Here is a 24,806-nt window from a genome sequence, read left to right as displayed (position 1 = left end):
ATACAACATACTTCACTTAGTAAAAATGGCTTGGACATTTAAAAGAACATTTTATTGAATTTTAGCTATTTTAAGTGAATTCTTTGCACTTGACATCTTCATAAGATGGATAATGTCACAGGCAACAACTTGGAGACAAAATGTTCACAGACACTTAGGTAGCCTTCTGTCACAGTGCATGTTCAAAGAGGTCAACTGCTCTAAATATTCACACAGCAGCACCAACGAGTCTTGCAGAGGTACTTTCATGAACAGTGACAATTTCAACACTTGCATGAAGATCATCTCCTTGAAATCACATATCCTTCAGTATTTTCACAAAATTGGTCACTTTCTAACGTGACAACCACAGTGTCCCATAAGGTGTGTTAGAAGTGTCGCCAGGTATATGATCAGACCATAATTGGGTAAATTGATGGTGTCTAGTATTAACCATGAAGGTACCCCTTTCTTGTGGAATTTATTAAGTCCGTACAGGTGGGGTGTCACTGGCACCCTGGGATACAGCTGCTGTTTCACTGTCTCTGATAAATCCGCAAGTGCTTCAGTAGAGCCACAGTTCTGCTGGTCATCATAAAGGAAGGTTGGATCCTTCTTGAGATTCTTGTAGGCTGGGTCCTGTAGCAGAGAGCCAATTTTATGATGCCAGTCATTGATGCAAGTCAACACCGTTGCATTCCCATTGTCTGCTGAAAGAAGTATAATGTCAACGTCATTTCTCAGTGATCAGGTAGCCTCCCATTCTGCCAACATTATGTTTGCTCTTAGAAGTCGAGACTGCAGTGGTGTGGAGGAAGAAATCCAAGGTCTGAGAAAGAAAGATAGAAAGAAAGAAAGAGACAAGATATGGCAAGAAACATGCAGGGTAATCGACAAGCCACTTCTGAAAACAAATGTGATGCGGCAGAACAGGATGCTATCTGATCAAGAGGTGATGCTGACACAAGGGTTCTTCCAGCAGATAGAGAGAATGCAACGGTGTCGATTACCGATTGGTTCACTGCTGCAGGACCGAGCCTACAGTAAATTCAACAATGATTAAACCTGAATGATGACCAGCAAAACCATGGCTCTGCTGACAAACTCAGATCTACCACAGTCTGTGAAGTAGTTGCTGTATCCCAGGCTGCCAGCAACACCATGCCTGTAAGGACTACAGATAATCCAGAAGGAGGGCTGCCTCTGCTGTCAATACTCGACACCATTAATTCACATAATTACACACTGGCCAAATACCTAGAGACACTTCTAACACCCCTTGTGGGATACTGTAGTCATGATGTTAAAAACATGGCCATCATGAAAATACTTAAAGATATGTGATAACAAGAAAATTATATGTTTGTGAGTTTCGATGTTCTATCGTTATTCACTAAAGTACCTCTGCAAGACTCCTTGATGCACCTATCTCAACATTTAGAGCTGCAAATAACAGAACTCTTTGTTTGTGCACTGAAGAACACTAACTTGAAGTAAGGCAGTGTGTTTTATGAACAGATGGATGGAGTGGCTGTGGGTATGCCAGCGGCCTCACGGATTGCAAACTATGTTGTTGATACTTTTTTGGTGTAAGAGCATAGCAGACATGTATAGGACAAGTTTCTCAACCACATTCACAGCATCCATCGTAACATTTCTTTTCACTGCACGAACAGAGGAGAACGATTGTCTCCTTTTCTTGGACGTATTGATGAAGAAGGAAGCAGAAGGTACACTAGGCCAGTCAGTATACAGGAAGAGGACACACAAAGAACTGTACCTGCAAGCAAAAAAGTTGCCACCATTCAGCACAGTGACACACTGTGCTGATCACTCTGATACATACAGCAAGTCATCTGCAATAAACAAAGCCTCCCAGATGGGGTGAAACACTTGAAGGAAGTATTCTGCAAAAAGGGGTACAGTGAAGCACAGATCAGTAGGGCATTCAAGGAGAGACAAGACGCTGAAAACCAAAAGAGAAAGAAGAACAAGTGAGACTCACTTCCTTTCCGTGCCCATGACTGCTCTCAGCCAAAATTGCGAGGCTAAACGAAAAATCCAACATAAAATTCTTCTTCCAACAAATACTGAATGGGACAGATTGGCTTTCCTCTAACATCCACTAAAAATTCATGTATCGGGAATACATAGAATCACCTGTAAAGGTGGCCAACAGTACACTAGGCAAACACCGTGCTTATTTAGAAAGGCTGCAAGGACAGCCATCCATTGAAAGGTGCAGCAGTGGGCACTCCACTAATATAAATACCATAGCATCTACCTATCTCAGCAATTCACCAGAAGCCAACAAGTATGACTCGTTGAAATATCGCGTTAACACTGCAACCTGGCTGTAAGCCCAAGAGCTTTTCACAAAAAATGGTGTTCTGATACTGCTAGGGCAAATCAAGTCAGTTGATGCAGTGCAAATCTGATTCTTTTCTGTTGATAAGATTTTCACTGTAGATGCACAAAATCAACATTAGAAATGACTGCTGGTTTGCGAATGATCCAATAACATCACAGTTATTGTCAGAACTAAATTTCCGACCAGTCTTCAAGTGTAAATTGTTCCACCCAGCGAGGGACATGCCAGGCACTCAAATTCTTTTAAAAACAAAGGAGCCGTCACTAAAAGAAATTTATATGGACATTATTTGAGCACTACGAATACCTGGATGGAAACATTGGTGTTGAACTCCGTATGTTTTCAACTAGACAGTGTACCAATATAGCAATTCACAAAAGCCATTTGGTACAAACTGGATTCTGATAACTTTGTCATCTTTAGGTCTAAAGAAACCTGGACACCCAACATCCTTGAGCACAATGCAATGAATTAGTATATTGAAGCACAACCTAAAATGTTTCTAACCCTTTGGTAGGTTCAATACAGCTTTTCATTTCCATCACTTGGCAGCTATCCTTTTCATGTCAGTGTAATGATCTCCAGTCATTCTTTTCCATGTATGTCAAATAGTTATGAGATTGAACAGTAAATAATGTATCACCAAACGTCAAAACTCAAACCTCCTTATGGCCACACATTCAATAATTAGACTTACTACCACAAATTACAGATGTACTGTTCAGACAGCATGACCGCTTGTCAATGGATTTAACAACCACCTTAATAACCCCACTTTGCAGTACACAAAAGCTGCAAGACGTGCAGGAGGTTAGCTGATGAGGTTCTGGATGATACCTTTAGGAATGTGGAGCCCTGTCAACTCCAGTGCCACAGCCAGTTGCGCTAGGTTTCTTGGCTGATGATCCACGATGTGAACAGCCCAGTCAAGGTGGTCCTGCAGATTGTCAATTGGGTTTAAATCCAGGGTCAGTGGAATATGTGAACTCATCCTGGAGCTCCTCGAGCCACGTACATACCCTATGGGCTATGCGACACGTTGTGTTGTCTTGCTGGTAGGGGATGACATGATCCCAAGGATAGATGCATACTTTTGCTGTTGCAGTGTGCCTTCAAGAAAGACAAGATTACCAAGGGAATTCCATGAAAACATTCCCCAGATTGTAACTCTCCCTTCTCCTGCTTGGACCCTTCTGAGGACTGTTGCAAGGTGTTTGCTTTCAGATGTTTTACTCCATACATGCCAACAGTCAGCTGTCCGATGGAGTATAAAAAGATCGATTCATACAAAAAGGCCACCTATCATCATTCGGTGAATGTCCAGTTGCGATATTAGTGTGCAAATTCCAGCCTTCATCACCAATGATCATCTGTCAGCATGGGTGTGTGAACCATGCACCTGCTGTGGAGGCCCATATACAGCTACATTTACTGAACAGCTGTTGAGGAGACTGGTTGGTGGCACCTTGGTTCATGTGGGTGCTCAGCTCCTCAACAGTTGCACATCTTTTCACTTGTACACATCTCTGCAGCCGTCATTCTCCCCGATCACCTACGGCCTGTGGTGCACCTCAGTTGCCTTGGCACTTATTTTGGATAGCGCCACTTCAGGATGCACAGTATACTTCAACCATAAAGGGATACAAATAGTTTACAAACTCAGCCATTTTCTAAATGTTTTGAGTCTTGTTCCTGAAGGATTTTTTACTCAGGTGACACCCAATGCCTAGTCTCCATGTCTGAAGTCGCTGAGCTCTCTTGACCAACCCATTCTGCTGTTCATGCTTATCTACTGATAACACAATATTCCCAAACTTTCATGCTGGCATATTCTAATTAATTCTAATTAACATCCAGATATTTCAGATCAGATAGTGCATAGATCTGTTCTAAATTTATTGCTTTCATTTTGTAATGAAATATTACAATTACATTCCCACTTGAAGTTTGCATTCTTAAATGGTTGTCTCTTATTCTTCTACTATCTTTTGATATGCATTTTCGTGTTTCCTTTATTTTGCCCAGAATAATTCTGCTCTCTTGGTTAACTGAAATCCAGGATCACCATAGGAAATGGGGACCACTAAAAATAGAGAAGCACAGAGCAAAGTAGATAGCCCACACACAACCAAGTGCAGGAATAGAAAAACACACACACACACACACACACACACACACACACACACACACACACACACACACACACACACACACACAGAGAGAGAGAGAGAGAGAGAGAGAGAGAGAGAGAGAGAGAGAGAGAGAGAGAGAGAACGCTTTTTTAGACAGGCAGTGGAGGGGGGGTATTGCACCCACTTATTTATGAGGAAGACTTTAGCAGTAAAGAGAATCAAAACAGGGATGACCTCTTGATTTAAGAGATGCTTCATAAAAACCAAATAATTTTGCCTGTTTCCTAATTAAAATTACTTGATAGTAAGAGACCACACGTTGGGAGGTGATTTCCTTCTATCAGAGCACTCAACGTGATGCCCAACCAGCTCACCATTGCCAAACTGCCGCCAGAACTGGTCTGTTCACTTCCAATGCATTGTTTACCATTCTTTCTTGATGTGTTTGGATCATGACTCATAGATCTGTCGTTTTAATTTCGTATTTCATACATGATAACCACACCAAAACCAGTGCACACACAGAACGATCCTACTGAAACACACATTTCATACACTAACCAAACACTACTGTATACTTCTGCAAAAGATGCAACTCAACTACACATATACAGTTATCAGAATTGGAGAGACTGGCTTACATTAGATAAGCTTCGCATGACACTGCAGAAAGCCAAATTTTTGCAAGCAGCATTGCAACTGGAGCACCACAGTCATAAACATAAATACTGGAGCTCCTCAATGCAGCCTTGTGGCTTAGTGCAACGGTTAGTGTATTAACTTGACATGCACAAGGTTGTAGGTTCGAATCTCGTCAACTGTAATGAATTTTTCTTATTTCCAAATCTAATCAAAAGAGTTTGATCATTATTTTTATTCATTTAGTAGGTTTAGATCTAATTTTCTTTTTAATTTCTAATTATTTGCCTTGTCATCTTTATCACCATATTGACTATTTCTCTTCCTATAGTTGGAATCTACATCGCAATATAATCCCTAACCACATACCAACAAGGTCTGCTCATCAATTGGAAATGCAGCAGCTTGTGTACCTAGAGTGAGGATAGCTCCATGTAACTAAAGATAGCATCACGAGGCTGTGGTAACTTAGGACACAAATTAATACTCTGGCCTACAAAACACATTATCTGACAGAGTTCAGTCACTGGTTATTTAAAATCAGTTGACAGAGCACCTCTTGTTTCCGACATACCTCTTAGCAGCCCCTTCCAACACTGCTTCAAGTTACACATTAACAGCATTTGTGAACTGATCCCTGTGTGTGTGTGTGTGTGTGTGTGTGTGTGTCTGTGTGAGAGAGAGAGAGAGAGAGAGAGAGAGAGAGAGAGAGAGAGAGAGAGAGAGCTACAACCAAATGATAGCTGGCAGCTGTAGCCCAAAAAATTCAACAACAATGCAAACAGCAGAAAGGTTACAAAAACTGTTTTGTCTCTTGATAATCACAAACTTCACTGAACAACAAAAATTTGTGTGGGGTTATTTATTCCTTTCAAATTAACTATTCATAAGTCATCTCTAAGAATTTTTTCAGCAACCTATTGACAACATCCAGTAGTTTGTTATGTTGTTGCTTCATCAACATTTGGTATTAACCATTCTGTTTAAAGTCTGCTCACTTGGTAATGAGTGCTGTCTCTGTGAAAGCTCAAACTTGCTACTGCTAAGAACCAAGACCTTTGCACAAACATTGTCTGGAATAAGCTATTAGCCCAAAAGAGATACTCACTGCTATGCAACAATTACAGTTCTTCACTTTGGCATCTCTCACCTTATTTCTGTAGACTTGTTCACTAAAATTATGGATAGTACATTTATTAAAATGTAGGCCATTGGCTTTTGTAAATCTTTAGCAATCACCAAGTGAACAAACCATTCAAAACAGTACATATCACAAGAAACAAGCAGATTTATTGCAAAGCATACCTTCTTTGGCACCATCGGAAAGTTTGACTGTTAAATTGGCAAGCCTTGCTTCTAATTCATCTCTTGCAACAAATAGTTTGTGAACCCAGTTATGAATCTCTGGAACGTTATTAATGACTTCTTCTTCAGAGCTAAATAATCCTGACAAAAATTTTATCACATGATTCTCTATATCTAATGGTGTAACAGCAGGAAGCTGTTTCTTACAACACTGTTCCATTTTCTTAATAGTATGGATGCGTGCTTCCTGAAAAAGTGAAACGTTGTAAGAAGTCAGTATTTCCATGTAGAATAGTGAGCAAAAGAGTGATAACACATTACCTACGCAAATAGTTTTTATTCAATCAATATCCTTATATTAAAACAGGGTAACAAAATTCCTTTACATAGAAAATACAAATCAGCACGAAGTCCCCGAGTATTATGCATAATCAGTACTATAACTGCACTTTATCGTGACTCTTAGTGAGGTGACTAATAAGGAGTAGACGTATCACTAGAAATATGAATCTGTTTGCCAGTAATGAATGCATTCTCTCCGTTGTCAACTTCAGCTAGTCAACAACATAATGTTAGGATCAAACATGTCTAACTAGACCATTTCACGTCAAATCGTACTTAATATTTCTGCTATTTACATCACCCTATGTCACCTGGTAATTAATATTGGTAGCAACTAGAAAGCGATTAACATCAGTCATTTGATAATGCTACTCTTATCAGCTGCCACAGAATCTTTGTACATGCATTTAACCTGGAAACCTAGTCATTATAGGAACAATTCACGACCACCACCACCAATAATAATAATAATAATAATAATAATAATAATAATAATAATAATACAAGCATAGCAAACACATTAGCAAGTTGCTTCCGGCATTCGAGGAGGTATTCTAGTCTCTGACTGAATGTGTCCATTGGATTAACAATGAGGGTAGATGGGACGGCCAGCTTGGATATGGTTCTTAGGCTGCTTCTTCATAAATGATTGGGTGAATACTGTACCCACGTCCCACACCTCAGTCACTCTCACTGCTCAACATTTGGAAAATCTTTGCATACTTTCACAAGACAAGGTCATTACAATGCTACAAATGATAATCTATCTTTGAAATCAACCATCTAGCCACATTAGGCACAGGAAACATTTCTGGGAAAGCAATTTATGTTTGTGAGGAACAGCATTGGTCATCACATCCTACCCTGACAAAACTCTAATATTAATGTACTTTGGTTCTGTTGAGCCTGTCACACTAATTTAGGAGTAAAGTTAACAACCCACCAAATAAGAATTGTGTATTCCACTAGTGCAATGTGCGAGAGTGAGAGCGCGTGCACACACACGTGAGGGGGAGGTCACATCGTTAGATCAAATCCTTGTCTGACCTTCAGAATTTTCAGTCTGCATTTCAATGCACAGTTCTCATCTCAGCAGTACGAGGAGTCACCAGGAATGACATATTCAGACTCCACGTTAAAGTGTACATTCCTTTTCCTGGTTGGATAACTGGGGTAGGTTAGGGCCACCAACGTCACTAAACTGGCATGTGATTGAAACACTTGCACTAGATTAGTAACCACACAAAATTATTATTATCTGGCCAGTTGTTACTTTTATTACTAAATTATTTACATTTTGCCAGAACTTTCCATACCACATCACTAACAGTTGGGCCTCATATGAGATTTGTGTTATCTTTACTTTTGGTATTTTACTTTCTAAGCATAATCGACACTACGCCATTAGCTACACCCCTTATTCTTAATAATTCTAGCTCGTTTAGTAAAATCTGAACATCAAGTATCAATTTTGTTAGTTTTGCAAAGGTACGATTCCGAACTACCACTGCAGAAACCGAACCGTAATTCACTTATGTTTTATTGAATTAAAGCACTGATCTATCATTCATAATAGATTCTGTTACTTTTGAGGAAGATGACTGCAGGGAAATTTGCCTCAAGTTTTCAATGTCTCCTGCATTACCTTTAGCAATAGCACAACTCTTGCCTGCTGTAAATAACCTGTCAAAATCCTTAATACAAATGACTTATTTTTATGTTCATTGAGGGATTTTGTATTCTTGTATGCATTGTTTCAGCACATATGCTGATAGCTCAGATTTTTGTTATTACTCTGCAACATTCGAAAATGCTCATTCACACAGGTGCTAGGTGATGTGGATCATTTGTTGCATCAGCTCCCTAATTAATTTGTGCTTTCAATTGTGTGTGTGCTTCATGTTTTAATGATTCCCATGCTGTTTAATTACTTACTCTCTGCATCGTATATTATTCGGTTGTGTAACGACTTTTCTGCAGTAATTCAAATCTTTTTGTACCTTGTCATTTGAAGACTGTTCTTCCACCTAGACATTTAAGGACTATTCAAGGAACTAAGATACTTAATGGTCTGGTAGGACTTTCTTAATATGGTACCTGTTGACATTAATTTGTTTTTAAGGGACACTGCATGCAATGAAGCTGCTTTTGGACATGTCTCCTCAAATTTTGATTTACATTACATTGAGAACATAAAGAATTACCCATTTACATTGGTTTCCCTTCATGTTCTGTCCTCACTTTGGTTGTCCGTAACAATCTTGCACTTTGAATTCTGGTAAAAACCCTTTTGCAGTCATGCACTTTAGGGTCTTTTTTCCATAGCTGATTATATTGTTATCATTTGATACAAATGGCCTGGGCGCAATCATCCATTCATATGTAATACCTCCATGAAGAACTGAGTTAGCGAGCTATTTAATGTAAGACAATTAAAATTTAAATTTAAATTTACAAATATACACAAGAAAAAATTGCATGGAAAAACACAGACAATGTAATCTGAGAGTGAATACGTGGCAAAAGGTCACTTCAGTAGCATTATAAGCAGAAGACTGGCATACACATGAATAACCTAGACACCAAATATTTCTGATTTACTTCATAAATAACACCATAGCAGCTTGTCAGCAAGTTTTTATGTACTAACCTGTAAAAGCCTTAGGCGAGAGCTTAGATCTCTAATTTTCTTCTGCCATATATTAAATTCTGCATGGACAGATTGCTGTGTATTCTTTATTCTTTGCTGTTCATTGAACAAATTGTCTACCTGCATTTTAATCCTGTCCACTTCCACCATAAGTCTTTTTTGTTGTTCCATTTGTTCTTCATTAAGTGCAGCCTGCATAGAAAAATAGAGCATCTAAATTCTGAATACAGCAAGTATATGAATTTAGTCTTGTCTGCTAAAAGTTTCTAATGTTACCTATTATTTGCTAAAATCATCGAAAATATATCAAGAAGCATTGTTTCCCTAATATGCAATGTTCATAGAAGATTCAAACGGAGCAACACATTACTGGTACACTGAAGTAACACCAACAATCTTACCTTGTATCTGGTGTCATCTGCTTCCAGTCCATTGAGCTGAGTTTCCAGTTCTGCCTGCTGTGATTCCAGATGATTCTGAGACTGAATTAGTTTTTGGAACTCAGAACTGGATAGAACCTTCTTCACAATAAGTTTTTCATCAAAAGGTGCAAAGGAATAACCTTTAACATTTTCTTTCTGGATTTTATGTTCATCATTATCCTGCATGAAACAATAACATCTGCCTGAGTTTAGTGAAGACTGTGTGATGAATTTCATATTATGAGAAAAGAAGGCCAACAGATTAAATGTTAAAGTGAAATGTTTATAATTGTATTACAGTGGTAAGTTATATACACAAATGTTATAGCTATTTACCCAGAGGCAACAGAAAAATACACAGTGGTACGACAAATTAACCTGCCAGAATGGCCAATGTTAAAAGTACAAGTCATCACTACATCATCATTGATGATAAATGAGCACAGACAAACTTGCACAATTTGTAAAAACAAAGCCTGTTGCTAAAAAATGGTCTGCAACACTATGGCAGATACAACTTTTTGTTAGCACTTTGCTTAACACAATCACCAACAGGCAGTAATAAATTTTCAGAAAGAGCATCCTACTCAATACCAACTTCCATTATTATACAATGCCTCAATTCTTCTCTTAAGACTATTTCCTACCCACTTCCAAATTCCCAAGCCATTTCATGATCATCACCCATTCCCATATTTATGCACAACATAATTTCTTTCTCCACTTCTAAATTTTTCTCACTTTTTCGACTTGTTTCACACTTTCTTAGATCTCCAGTTTTCAACTGTCATTCATGATAATTTTATTAATCTCCTTTCACTTTAAATTATCAAAATTTCAAATTTCTGTTACTTCTTTCAACAAGTTTATGCACCCCACATTTTGTCCAAAAGCACTGGTTGGAGTTTACTTTGCCAAATTACACTTCAGTTTTTGAATGAATTTCGTGGTCACCCATGGACAGCATAGCTTCAGTTTTTGTTGTTTATGTGATCTAAAGGGGGATTTATATTTATTACCATTTTGAGTCATTTATTAACAGTTAGCGTCACTGCAGTTCAAGAAAGCATTTTCTGTCTAAAGATAATATTCAAAAAGTACAGATGCCAAAAACTTTGACCTCCTTCGAGTTGATATGTCGATGAACACACTGCACAGTGCAGCAGTCTTGTGAATGTGCTACTTTTTTTGGATGGCATTAGGTCAATCGTTTGAAGTATCAAACTGTTATGCAATTTCTGTGCAGCACTCAGCTGTCAATGCCTCTAATAACAGTGTTTTCTGATGCTTGGCTTGTCCTCTGCATCTACAAGTTGAGCAGTAGCTTGTCAGCGTAAGTAAAATCTGGTTGGATGCAATGCATTTGGCCCAGAGCATTCAGACTGATTCTCAGTCTATTGACAACGTAAGACTTCAACAACAAAGCAAATATTTGTAAAGTAAAACCTGAAAGTGAACTGCCCACTATGCTCTTAATATTCATTCTGCGGCACTGACACATCTGAGTAATAAAATAACAAACTTCAATTTCATCCATGCAACTTTACTGAACGAGATCAATGATTTAAGCATGACTTCAGAATCTCTATCTAATGTAGTGAACTATTTACCCTAAAATCAATTTGAGGAAAATGTAGCCAGCTTTCAGTAACAGCTCCAACCCTCTCCAGAAATGAACTGAAATTTTCAACTGGTGGCCTCCTGATGTAAGAAACAAGTCCTCCACCTGCAAGCAATAATGAAATGCTCAACATGTCATACAGATTAACTTACAGTTACAACTTTATATATAATCAATTAGCGCATTCTTCATATCTATTGCCATCTTACACCACACAACGCAAAACATATGCAACTATTTACTTACTTTGCCCCAACAATTATAACCAACAGCACCAAACTGAATGTTAACCAATAATACTGCTACAATAAACATGTTAGTCACACATCAGTGAAGGAATTCTAAAACAAAAAAATTTCAACAAAATTTCCCAGTTTCTGAACTACCAAAAAATGTTAACCTAGCAAGTGATGGATTTTCAATAGAGAGACATTTATGAAAAACTGTATGTAATAGTTCATAATCTGAATTCCAGTCTATCTGTAGGAATTAAAGGAAAGCTTACTGAAAGTGAGGTGAGAAGGATAGAGGTGTCACTTACCAAGTATTCTGCTATGTCCGCTCAGTCACCAGCACACTTCCGTGGCTCCACATTCAAGGATATTCATTTGGCACTTTCCAGAATGATGAGAATTGGGAAGGATCAAGGATATAAGTGACAGAACTATGTACATAATAAAAATATAGTATGTGTCTTACACTCCTTCCTCTATCCTTCTCCCTCCTCCACTATAACGCAAGAGGAAGGTTAGCAAAGCCTATATTTACTCTTTTGGGGCTGATAAGCTTGTGCATCAAGCATGCATTGTATAAGAGTGAAGCAAAGTTATAAAACAAAATTATGAAATTAAGTGCTGTTCAGGGCAAACTATTACCGTGCTCTGAATACAAATTCTTCACACAATTACAAGAAAAAAAATACAAAATCCCAGCTACAAATTTCTACAGTAACCAAACAAAACAAGGACAAAGCTATGAAGGCACTATCATGCAAAGAAACTATGTACAACAGGAAATCAATGCACAATCCTTACAGAAGAAAGAAAAGGTATACATGCAAGAAGTATAATTAACAAAGTGGCTGTTTTTACTATAAAATCAGTTAAGTTGAAAAGCAGTGCACACACACACAACTATACTGGCTAATTATAAATTTTATTTTTTCATGTGAAATCAGCTGCCATCTGTTTTAAGGCTTTAACATGGTACTTAACCCACTCCATTAGTTAGAAACTAAGAGATAAAGAGCGCCCAAATTTTGTGTGTAATATATGAAACATGCTGCAAGACTAAATGGAAAAACATATTATGAGAAATACAAACTTGAGACAAGGGATCTATCCATTTCGTTGGAGAACCAAATTCAGAAAATACTTGGTATACTGCCAGTAATTTTGCTATAGTAATCAGCAGATGGAAAGTTTACAAAGCTTTGTCCAAAGCAATCTCCTTTCTACAGTTAAGTGTATGGTAATAATTCTAAGCATAACTGTTGTATGAAAACTTCAAATCTCTGCTATTTGCGACTGTTGACAGCAAAGCATACGAAATATCTTCATGCATCTTTACAGAACTTTAAAATTATTTTAAATGTCTGCAACAAGTAATTGTCTTCCTTGAATAGAATATGCAGTTTTGCTTCAGTTTAAGGACTTTAAAATTAAAGATCAGAGATCAGAGCTAGAAAAGCAAAGGCAGCATAACAATTCAGCAAGTCTGAATAAGTATAAACTTTGAAAACTGGGATGATATTTATTTACCTCTTTTGTCTTTCGGGGTCAGGAGATGCACAGAAACCAAGATGAAACTACAACTATTTAAGATTTTTAGCAGGAAGACTTAATAATGTGAGTCTTCTACTGTGGCTACCAGACTGACTACATAGAAATAGTGCAAAACAGCATATGGTAAGTGTGAAATTAAGTACAGTGAAAAAAAAATGGGGTGGGGAGTGTAGACAAAAGGAAATGAACTGAGATGAAGAATGAAGTAAACTAAGATTTGATGTCTCATTAATTATGAGATGATCAGTCTCAGAGCGCTTTTTTATATTACAGAAGGACATGCCCTTTTGAAAGAAACAGTCCAAGCACAAGAAATGGGCTTGTGCATTTCTAACCCCACACACACACACACACACACACACACACACACACACACACACACACACACACACACACACACAGAGAGAGAGAGAGAGAGAGAGAGAGAGAGAGAGAGAGAGAGAGAGAGAGAGAGAGAGAGAGCGGGGGGGCTGCGCAACTCAGTTCCAGTTCCTGATTAAACTACAAATGCCCCTCTTGATTAGCTTGATGAACAGTCCCTTAGGCTGGACAAAGTTAATGCTTCAGAAGCAATATGATGCAACCTCTTTCCTTGGGCACCCACCACTATTATCACACAAAGTTTCACATATGGATGGCACATTGCCAGAACTGTAGTCAAAGTGATTTCGTATTTGAAATACCGGTATCACTGTTAAAGTTTTAGGCTGATAATAACGTTCCATGATCTATGCTACCTCAGTTCCCCCTGTTCCACAGTAAAATTGTTATAAGAATTAACATTAAGTATATCTCTGCTACTGACAATTTTCTTTACAATGCTACTAAGAACTAGACGAGTAATTAGACTAATGTTTTATTGTGATTTATGAAATTTCATTGTGGGAACTGTCAACTGCACCTTATCACAAATAAATGCAAAATAGTGGAATGCAAGGAATTTAAATTCCTGTCTAGCTTTATTTTTTGACCCAAGACTGATGTATCATGCTATTCATTACTTATATTAAAAAGTGTGTTTAAGGGTTAACATAATACTACTTAACAGAAAAATTTACTCCGCGTGCTTTTAAAAACTATTCCACATTTTTTCAGTAACATAGCTGCTGCTCATGTTAGGAATTCATCTTGCTCGAAAGAAATATAGCCAATTCTCAAGAATAATGTGAAGCATCTCGAGAAATGCTGACCTGTGCTGCGCTCCCTTAACTGGGTATGCAAATCTATAGAAGCCCTGCACACAGTTCTTTACATAAGCTGTTTATTGACTAGTCTCACTGTCCATCCCGCAATGCGAGCATTAGATGTACAAAAGTATAGTCACTTGGAACAGTTGAGCATATTGATAGGTTGCTTTTAATGGTTGCTTTTGTTGTTGATATGTCAGAACATTTGTTCTAAGTTAATATGGAATAACATCATTACAAAAAGAAATGACGGAACTAAACCCAGTTTTGTGGGTTTTTTCTAAACACATTTCAGACACCACTGAATAATTTACATTGCTACTTCAGTTTAATTATTCTATGATCTGCCCATTCCGAACTTTGTATTTAAAATCATAAATGCTAAGTTTAAAAAATATAAAAAGTTTATTCAGTTCTTAATGAAAGCAAGCACATCCAGTGCTCCCACACATAAATGTACTATAATACCAACTAAATAGGCCTGGGGGGGGGGGGGGGGTGCTTGTCTGGGTGAACATAATTTGGTCTGGAATTGGAGACTTTAATTTAATTTAAAGAATTGTGGGTAACACAGCATATTTGACTGAGAACACTGCCACAATTACTAAAGATGGTTTCTACAACACACTAAAACTGCTTAGGACTCTCAGTATCCCAATGTACACATGTTGAAAAATTGTGTAATACTTTAGATACCTCCACTAAATGCAACCATTAATCTACATATGCACTTATACAGAAAGAAAAAGCTTTTTACAATAGCACTTCTGACAGCAATGTACACTATGTCATCAGGCTTTATTGGCTCATTTTTGTAAATGAGTCACAATTTCCAATTTTTGGGATTCTGATACTGTTGCAGTGATTCATCAACACAAAAAATGAACAATTTGCTTTCATATAAGGACACTATTTTAGGCTTCCAAATACATTCAGTCCACTTTGCACACAAATTTGACTACAGAAACTATTAAAAAGAACGAATGATACATAAGCAGCATGAATACTTATTGCGGTTCCAAAATAGAGCTGTTTCTAGTTTTGCTTAAACAGATAGAACAAATGTTACAGGATCAATAATTTGTAGCATACATTCTTACTTCCTTTTCTGTTTCAATCTTCACAACTATCAGTGTAAAATGTATTCAGATGCCTACATAATGTTACTCTAGATCCTGTTTCATAGTTAAATTTCAAAGCTCAAGTATATATGTACCAAAATAAACTTGAAATTTTATGCGACAATAGCACATAGATAGGTAAGTATGGAAGTAATTACATAAGGCTACTCATATGAAGAAAACTAATCAAATGCATAGGCAGTAGGTACTGGGAGATGAAGCAGCTTGCACAGGATAGAGTAGCATGGAGAGCTGCATCAAACCAGTCTCAGGACTGAAGACAACAACAACAGGCACAATACTTAAAAGTGACAATATCAGAGTTTTTCCATGATGTACAAAAAAACAAGACCTTTACCATAAAAAATGTTGTACTAGTCATCTCCTTAGTACTGCCCGCAAAGGAGAGCTATTAGGTTGATGCCTGACTGCCTAGAAATATTTCAGCATTCTTCAAATAATAAATCGCATCTACTGTATTTTGTCTTTCAGAACTAATCTACTGGGAACAAATACTATGTTGCACTTTATTCTCTGGGATTTACCTGAAATACTGTCAAACCCATGACCTGCTATTTCCTGTTGTAAATATGCACTGCAAGCATTGAACCTCTTCTGCTCACACCAAACTATAGGGCTCAAGTGAAAAGATTGATTTTTTGAAATACATGGTTGGTGTTTTGGTCCTAGAAGACTGCACACATGTAGAAGCCACACTTCCATTAGTGACTCAGCGTATTGCCCCATTCCACAAGTGTGAGTATAGACTTCTTGTATTGTAACATAAGTGTTCTCATTGAGTCTCATGAAGCGTGCTTCACTACTAAGGCAGCTAGTAGTTTTTTGTGTCTTCAGACATGTGTTCTCATTTCTTATCTCTCATTGCTGAAGGATGCAAGTGTGTAAGAGCAGGTGAGCCTCATTTGGAAGTACGTCTGCAGAAAAATAGTGTGCACATACAAACACTACACAATAAAAAACTGACCACCTTACTTTCATTTTATTTCTTAAATCACTCTCACTACTTTAATACGGCAGCCACATCTGGAAACTCATTTCTGAAGTCAATGCACACAACAGTCCATTAACAGAAAAAAAATTGTCAACATCAGTACTTTCTACCGCATTATTCAAGAATGCAATGAAGTACTAAGAAACTGACTGACTGACTGACCAACCTATTAACTGACCACAATCGTGCAAAATCAGTTTGAAACAATGCACTGATGGAAAAAAAGATGAATTTACAAGCATAAAGCTCATATTAAAATGCAAATATTACTGTCCCACTTTATGAAGAAATAAATAACTGAATACAACAACCTGACACTAAGTTAACAGAATACACAAATTTTAACATTATTTAGAAAAATGATAATTTTCTATCCACCAGCCAATGATCTCAATGGTTTATCTCATCCCATTGCAGTTCTCCAAGTATTTTCTTAAATGGCTTCAACATTGTCACTTTTTTCTGTAATTATGATAGAGCAGGTCACAAAAGATTAAAAATTTAAATAAAAATGGACTTCTTAATCCAGGTGTCCAGTTTGGAACTTATCTTGTCAACCATGCCAGGCAAAGCTTTTAAGTCACTTTCTTGGTAACTTTTAAATGTGTAGTCGCACAATATATGGAAGATGGCAACTGTTGAAGGAGTAAAATTTGGCCCAGAGACACATTCCTGTGCTTCTGGGCAATCTAAGACAAAATTACAAATTTGAAACTTGTTGACTGATTGAAACTGTGCCCACAGAGGGATTGAAACACACAATTTTGTCTTTCACAGTTACTGCTATTACCAAGTGAGCTGCCCACACGACTCTCAGCCTGTCTGCCCTTACAGTTTTAATTCCGCTAACAGTTGTCATTATAAGCAACTATTTTCCCTTGATCACTGCATAATTCATACATTTCTGGATGGTCTGTTTTCCTCATCAGATCAGTTTATACTAACATGAATGTTGGTGACAGCATAACTTCATCATCCATGGTGCAACACTGCTTCAACTGAAACGAACCTTGTGTACAAACTATAGCTAGAATTGCAGCACACAAGTAGCAGTAGAGTGAAACTTACATCTGGTCTATGATTCAATTGAAGAGTTGAAGTAGAATATATGGATTTAAGCTCAAACCCTATTTTGGTACATGGCATTTATACAGACAGATCAGTATACATGTCTATTTTACCCAATCCTAAATGAGAGACTGATTAGTGTTCTAGGTCTTGACATTTGAAATGTTCAACATAATTTGTGTGCACCCCCTCTTTAATGGTATCATGTTTCTAATCCAAAAGTTTCGGAAACAATTTTCCTATGCCAGGAGACAGAACTTTCAATCTTCATCTCCCCATGTCCACAGTACTGAATTTGTTAAAGAACAGCTAAGGCCTTAAAGCAGCATTGACAGCCAACAGCTAAACACATCATTAAAATATAACTTCTGCAAAATTAACATGTCACTGGAATTTCTGGGAAGGAAACCAAGCAAAATGAGAAAAGGTAATTATTCACCTACAACTAATTGACATATGATACATAGACACACTAATGCAACATAGAATCACATTAACTTTCATAAACTACCATTATTCTTTCAGTTTTAAGTGTACACGTGTACACACTTTAACACGCACAAGCAGACTCACACCCAAACCCACAGAGACCAATGGAAAAATATATATAACTTGAAAGATAATGGTAGCAAATCTTTCTGTATTGCTTTATGTCCATGCTACATACATCAATAAAATGTAGGTGAATTCCACAAAATTTCAATATTTTTAATAATTCCCACTAAACGCTTGTTCAGAAGTTGTGTGCTGCTTATCTCATTACAAAAAATTATGCTTGAAGCTGAAAAAATTGTGTGTATATATGCACGGGGCAGTGTGTAAGCATCTTTACATAACATATTCAGTACAAAAAGCATGCAATGTGTATTGAAAACCAGTGCATAATGGTTCAAGCAGAAAGCAAGCAGGTGTTAAAAATATTTGTATTCACAGGTGATGAGAAGAATAAAGAAAGGAGGTATTAAAATAAAGAAAAAATAAATTCCTTTAAATTAACAAGTTTTTCAGGTATACTGGCAAACATACTTGGAGTTTTGGAAAGAATTTCTAGAATTCCTATGAAGAAGTTTAACACTTTGGAAAGAATGTCTGCAGTAATATCAAAGAGGTTTGGCAACTGGTAAGTCATATCCAAGAGAGATAACCAGAGCTGGTAGAGGAATGGAGGGATTTTACCAACATAATTCAGAAGATTAGAAAGAGTGGCTGGAATAAGTGAGATAAATACTGGAATCTGGTAAAAATATTCAAGAACTGTAGATTTTATTTCTTGGTATGTGACTGTTGAATCCTGTGCTATGTGTAACCCTGAAAATACATTTAAAATGAAATATTAGTTAGCTAACATATCACTGAAATTATTATTACCAAGTTTGTTACATTAAACAAACACAAAGAACCAGCAATAAATTTTGCTGCATATTACTAAAAACAAGAATATTCAAACGTGAACTTACATTAGACAGAAAGATACGTTATTAATTATAGATAAGCATTACAAGAAAGGAGATAGAAAGACTTTCCAAAGTTTGTGAAAAACGTATAACACAAGGAACAATGATTAAAGATTGTTTTATCTTAACAAGAGCAGAATGCTTTGAAAATTTAAGTGTGCTATGAGACATGACACCAAAAGCACCAAATTTCAAAAGCAATGGTTCTATAAGCAGAAAGCATTTTAATTCAATGCCACTGAAATTAAAAACATAACCATTATGGAAAGTTAACATCACAACTAAAGGGAACAGCAATCTTTAGAAAATGCACATATAAAGCATTACGTTCATCCATTCAATTGCCAGATACTGTAGACAATTCGTGACTATTATATTAAAAAAAAAACAACAACGGGAATGAGAAACATTTTAGTAAACTTCACCTTAAGTTATAATAGTTGCCTGATAGTGTGTGATGCAACATGAGATATAGGTAGAACTAATTAAATTTCAAAGCCATCAAACTGAGACTCAACATCCCCAGAGACTTGATACTGCCCATCACTCACATACGCATAATTCACCTACTTAAAGCAATTTGTTCTAGGAAACCGCACACACAACAAAAAGTAACAATGTTCAGGGAGGCGTATGCTTCTTATTCAACGTGTCACTAACTTCAAGTAAACAGAATATCCTAAGTTACCTTTAACATTTTATTCAACAAAAAAGAGGAAGTATTAGTGACTGAAGAAAGCAACCCTAACCTCAAATGGGGCCGTTTGGAGAATTCATCCTTATACCAAATCCTTGGGGAAATTTATAACAAAAGTCTGTACTCAAAGAGTTCTGAAGGGTACCAAATGCAATGAGCACTGATTTTAAGTGGAATGAGATGTAGTATGTATATTGTGGATTTCATTTGGAAAGAGGCTGAAGCATGATTTTAATAACCTTCAAGAAGATAAGGCTCGTCTAAAGAAGAATCTTACTAAAATCCCATTTTCAAAAATGGCATACCTGCTGAAAATAGGACGCAAAGGAGTGAAGAACAGATACACAAAATCTGATTAGATTAATAGATAAGCTACAGATGAGGACTTCAGAGGAGGGGGTGAGGGACAATTTGTTATGATGTGAGAGGGAACTAAGTGTACACGAAGAGAATTTTGTTGGATTGATGGGGCAAAGGAGAGGGGACACAGAAGACCATGAAAATTACTGTATCATTAACTTTCACTTCAATGGATACTGACAAGGGGACAATATGGACCTCCCCTCACTGATTTGATTCATATTGACAGTGTGTGTATGGAATGACTAGGACTGTTATCTTAAAGGGAACAATCAACTCTTGAACATTTTTGAGAAAAATCAAGTTTGAAAATTTTAGGCATGCGTATTTCCTTTGTATGGTCTAGGAGTTTGCAGCCAAGTAAATAACTGCTTAGTCTTATACACACACCACCACTGGATTGAATCTTACTGCCAATACCTGTCTTTTTACATTCCCATGTAATTTTAACAATATATTTATAATAAAAACAAAGATTCCAAGACTTACCAAGCGGGAAAGCGCCGGTAGACAGTCACAATAAAATCACACACACACACACACACACACACACACACACACAAAATTACGAGCTTTATCAACTGGCGGTTGCTTAATCAGGAAAGAGGGAAGGAGAAGGAAAGATGAAAGGATGTGGGTTTTACGGGAGAGGGTAAGGAGCCATTCCAATCCCTTAAAACCCACATCCTTTCATCTTTCCTTCTCCTTCCGTCTTTCCTGACAAAGCAACCGCCGGTTGCAAAAGCTCGTAATTTTTTGTGTGTGTTTGTGTGTTATTTTATTGTGCCTGTCTAACGGCGCTTTCCCGCTTGGTAAGTCTTGGAGCCTTTGTTTTTAATATATTTTTCCCATGTGGAAGTTTCTTTCTATTTTATTTAACAATATATTTATTATGACTAAATTGTGTGTATCCAATTTATCTCATTTATTTTCATAATCTCTATTCCAAAATTCTAATATATATGTGAACTTTTGGAAGTGGTTTCCCATTACTACTGTACTGCTGCAGGTATGTTACAGCTCCCTCACAAGGTTTATTTCCCTTCATCGAAGGAGATACGTTTTGACCAAGCATGAGCCTGGCTTCCCGCTACACATCCACCTACAGTACGACTCACTGTATGAACCTGTTTTCCCATTATTCCTGCAGGTGTATTTGACACACTATAGAAAGCTGCATCTCTACAAACAACTTTCAATAAGTGGAGGGAGAAAGGGAACAGCATTCATGAACCCGGAGAATACTTCATTTGTATGTTAGCCCTGTAGGTACGTACTCCAAGATGTTTTGTAAGTATATGTAGTGATGTGCCTGGTACTTCAACAGCAAAAGAATATGAACCCAATTAATTTTCAGAGAAGTTTCAACAGTATGAATAAAAACAGTATTCTTTTACAGTGACCAGCTCTTGCTCCAAAACAACCAATCATCCTGCAGTAGTACTACAAGAACACACACAACCCGGAGAAGAAATTTTTTGGAACGGCAGAGGAAAAACAACTCAGGATACAAGATAACCTTATTGTCCACCAAGAAATCAACACAGGACAAGAAACCAAAGAAGTCACATCTTCAGATAATTAAAAGCCCAAAGAGAAGCAGGTGAAAATTGACACCAATTTGGTTCTTCTGGATTACAAGATTAGTGTCAGCTTCTAGTGAAAGCATCCTGGATGGAGTTTGGTCACTTTTCGTAGAAGGGGAGTGACATCTCAAAAGCATGGAAAAATTGAATAAAACATATAAGACAACATGGGATGAAGAATGAACAACTTGAAACAAGTGATTTGTGGTCTATGACCACATAACAGAAGCTCAAGAATGTAATAAGCTGGTGGTGATAAACTACCAACAATGGGCTCTTGCTGTTGCTTGCCAATTTCCTAGTTTTACTTTTCAAGCTTCCATCTTGTGGGTAGTGCTCATCACAAGAAGAAATCAGATCTTTCAGAGAAAATCACCAGATCTGTGTCAGAGTGGAACTGCTTCACTGCATAAAATCCTTGATGCAGCATCAAATTTTTGAATCCAGACTCAAGACCTCATACTACAATATGACAAGCTTTTTGTTTGTTTTAGGCTGCCAATGTCAATCAACTTATGAGGGAACTCTCACCATACGAAAAACAATGGAGCTTCTTGGGCAGTGAAAGGATACACATAAGGTGACAAATTCGTACACCGCTCAATATTATGTCAGCTTATTTGGAAAATTACTACCAATGTTCTTTGTTTGCTTTCAAGAGGCCACTGGCTCATAAGGCCAAAAGGTGAAGAAAAAAAAAAACAATTTATGAACATCCATGCAAATATGAAAACATTAAGATAACACCTTTAAAGTGCAGAAACACTGAACAGCAATATACAAGAATTTTCTAACCAAAATTTAAAAACTATATTTAAGAGTAGAACAATTTCTTTTGCTCTTCAATTCACAGGGAGAACAAATGAACAAGGTCTGCACGGCAGAACTTCAGAATGGAGAGGGCCTGTCAATGTGCAGTTTTAAAGATATTCCTCCATAATGTATTCCGATGGTGCAGCCTTGCAACGTTAATTTTTACGGGCAGGTGAACAACCATCTAAAATGACTGAAAATCACATCATGAACATGCTAGATAGCTTCTAGAGAAAATTGGATAAAAATTCAATCAATCTTACACCATCAGTTGCGTGCAACAATGTTCGATTATATAGTTCAATATGAATGATATGCCACAAAACTGTGTTATGATCGAGAAGTATTTACGAATATAAACCAAGTTTTACTCTTTATATGTGTTGCTTGTCACAATATCTTTGTTTTCCACGATCAATAGCATTGTGACTGACAGCTCTATAGGTTACACATATTATCCAACAGTATAAATAAAAAGGCATGAGTTGCTTGTATCCTTTTTATTTTAAATCTCATTTTAAATCTCCTTGCAAACCAAAATTCTTTTTATCCTTTTTTCGGCATAACATTTTTGGCTATAATATTGATATTTGCTGAACCATTACAAATCTCTCATTAGAATCATATATGAATGAAAGAAAGTATCTGCAGCAAGATTTGATGTAGATGTCATGCTTATGAAACTAAGTGTTTACATGCTCAGTTGCAGCCTCCTTGAATACTAATGACCACATAAAGCATATGAGCATGACAAAAATTATTGAACTCTATTTTCTCAAAAATCGCTGCAAGTTACATATTTCTGTTTACAGATTAAGTTCTGGTCATGCCCTACACACCCTCTCAATATAATTCAATTAAAAGAGGACAAGTTCATACAGTATAACAACTGTAAGAATAATAATAAACTTGATGGAGAAAAATGAGAACAGTAGGCAGAAATGATTAGTGCAATAAACAGGATACTTCTAGCTTTGCGAAGTAATGGACTACCTTGGGCTTAAAGTAATTAGTCATTCATTATAGTATAAGTTAGTCAAGAAACAATATATGGCACATTTAGTTGTGTGTTACTAAGAACACAATTTAAACAAACGGTATCAAAGAGAAATTCTGTTTCCAGTACTGTTATATCCACGAGTAAAGCCAAATCTGAATTGCATTATTCATTACGAACAGGGAATTGTTAAGGCATTTTAATAATAAAAGGGGGAATCTTTAAAAAGATACAATAGTAATGTATTTAGTAGGCATGGCAAGAGGAGCCACAGACCCGGAAGTGGGCTGAGTGGCTGTTATCAGATAGCTGTGCTTGATAATGAGCTAAAAGCAATAAGCCCTAAAGAAACAAAGAGGGCTCTGTGTACTTTTGACAATGGGGTCCACGATAAGGCTTGTAATTAAAGTTAATAAGTAATCAGCACTTCTAGTTAGAGAGGGAGTGTGGGATGAGAGAGAGAGAGAGAGAGAGAGAGAGAGAGAGAGAGAGAGAGAGAGAGAGAGAGAGAGAGAGAGAGAGAGAGAGAGAGCCTTCTAGTGGGGACAGCACTACGTCATGAGAAGCCAACGCAGGGCTTAGGACACAGTGTGTGACGATATTAAGAGGGGTGTGTCTACCCCTCCACCCATCCTCTGAAGAACCACTGAAGAATAGTGCACAATGACAGCCAATAAGGAGGCAAGTAGCCCTCAACATTATGTCATGGCAATAGCCGGCAGGGCCAAAGAGCAAAAGGATACAAACCTCAGCAGCAAGATGTCCCGAGAGAGGTTGGTTGGTGGTATAAAGGGATCAAACTACAGGGTTATCAGTCCCCTTTTCTAGATGCAAGCAAGGGCTCAAGGTACAAAACCACCCAAGTACGTTTGAGAAAGTAAGAGGGGGGAAAGGAATGAGGAACCACACCTAGAAAGAAAACGAATGGAATGGACAAAAATGGGGAAAACACACACCACAAGGAAAAGTAGAAGAAGGTATTACAACCAAAGAGCAGATGGCCTGAGCTGGCTGATCACAATAATAAAAGAGATGAGCCAGCCACTCTGCAACACTTTAAAATGTCCACCCCAAAAAGACGAGGTGAGATGAACACATGTAGGGAAAAGATGACCACCAAGGCAAACACATGCAAAGAAAGTGTGACAGAGTTAAAACAGAGGGCGGGTAGCGGCCTCAGAGAGAAGGCTAAATGACCACCCTTACATGGTACAAGAAAAACCCTCCTCATTAATAGAATGTAAAACTAAGTCTGCTGTTAAGGCA

At 37.3% G+C, this 24,806-nt stretch overlaps 1 protein-coding gene and 1 long non-coding RNA gene across 3 annotated transcripts in view; one reads left to right on the top strand and one right to left on the bottom strand.

The window, feature by feature from the left end:
- LOC126334855 (uncharacterized) overlaps positions 1 to 22,998 on the top strand; it is a 48,906-nt gene extending 25,908 nt beyond the window's left edge. Inside the window, exons 2-3 of the long non-coding RNA XR_007564780.1 lie at positions 21,295 to 21,413; positions 21,544 to 22,998. This is a non-coding gene — a long non-coding RNA (uncharacterized LOC126334855). The remainder of the gene's footprint in view (positions 1 to 21,294; positions 21,414 to 21,543) is intronic.
- LOC126334854 (klaroid protein-like) overlaps positions 1 to 24,806 on the bottom strand; it is a 170,494-nt gene that overhangs the window by 17,420 nt on the left and 128,268 nt on the right. For both annotated transcript variants that reach the window (XM_049997523.1, XM_049997524.1), the window contains exons 7-10: positions 11,451 to 11,566; positions 9,820 to 10,020; positions 9,419 to 9,610; positions 6,427 to 6,673 (exon numbers count right to left, since the gene is read on the bottom strand). In XM_049997523.1, the coding sequence (XP_049853480.1) occupies positions 6,427 to 6,673; positions 9,419 to 9,610; positions 9,820 to 10,020; positions 11,451 to 11,566 (756 nt within the window). The remainder of the gene's footprint in view (positions 1 to 6,426; positions 6,674 to 9,418; positions 9,611 to 9,819; positions 10,021 to 11,450; positions 11,567 to 24,806) is intronic.

Source organism: Schistocerca gregaria, chromosome 2, assembly GCF_023897955.1.
Source record: "Schistocerca gregaria isolate iqSchGreg1 chromosome 2, iqSchGreg1.2, whole genome shotgun sequence".
Taxonomy (NCBI): domain Eukaryota; kingdom Metazoa; phylum Arthropoda; class Insecta; order Orthoptera; family Acrididae; genus Schistocerca; species Schistocerca gregaria.
Note: the sequence above shows the minus strand (reverse complement) of the source record. Positions and strands in the feature narration are given on the sequence as shown.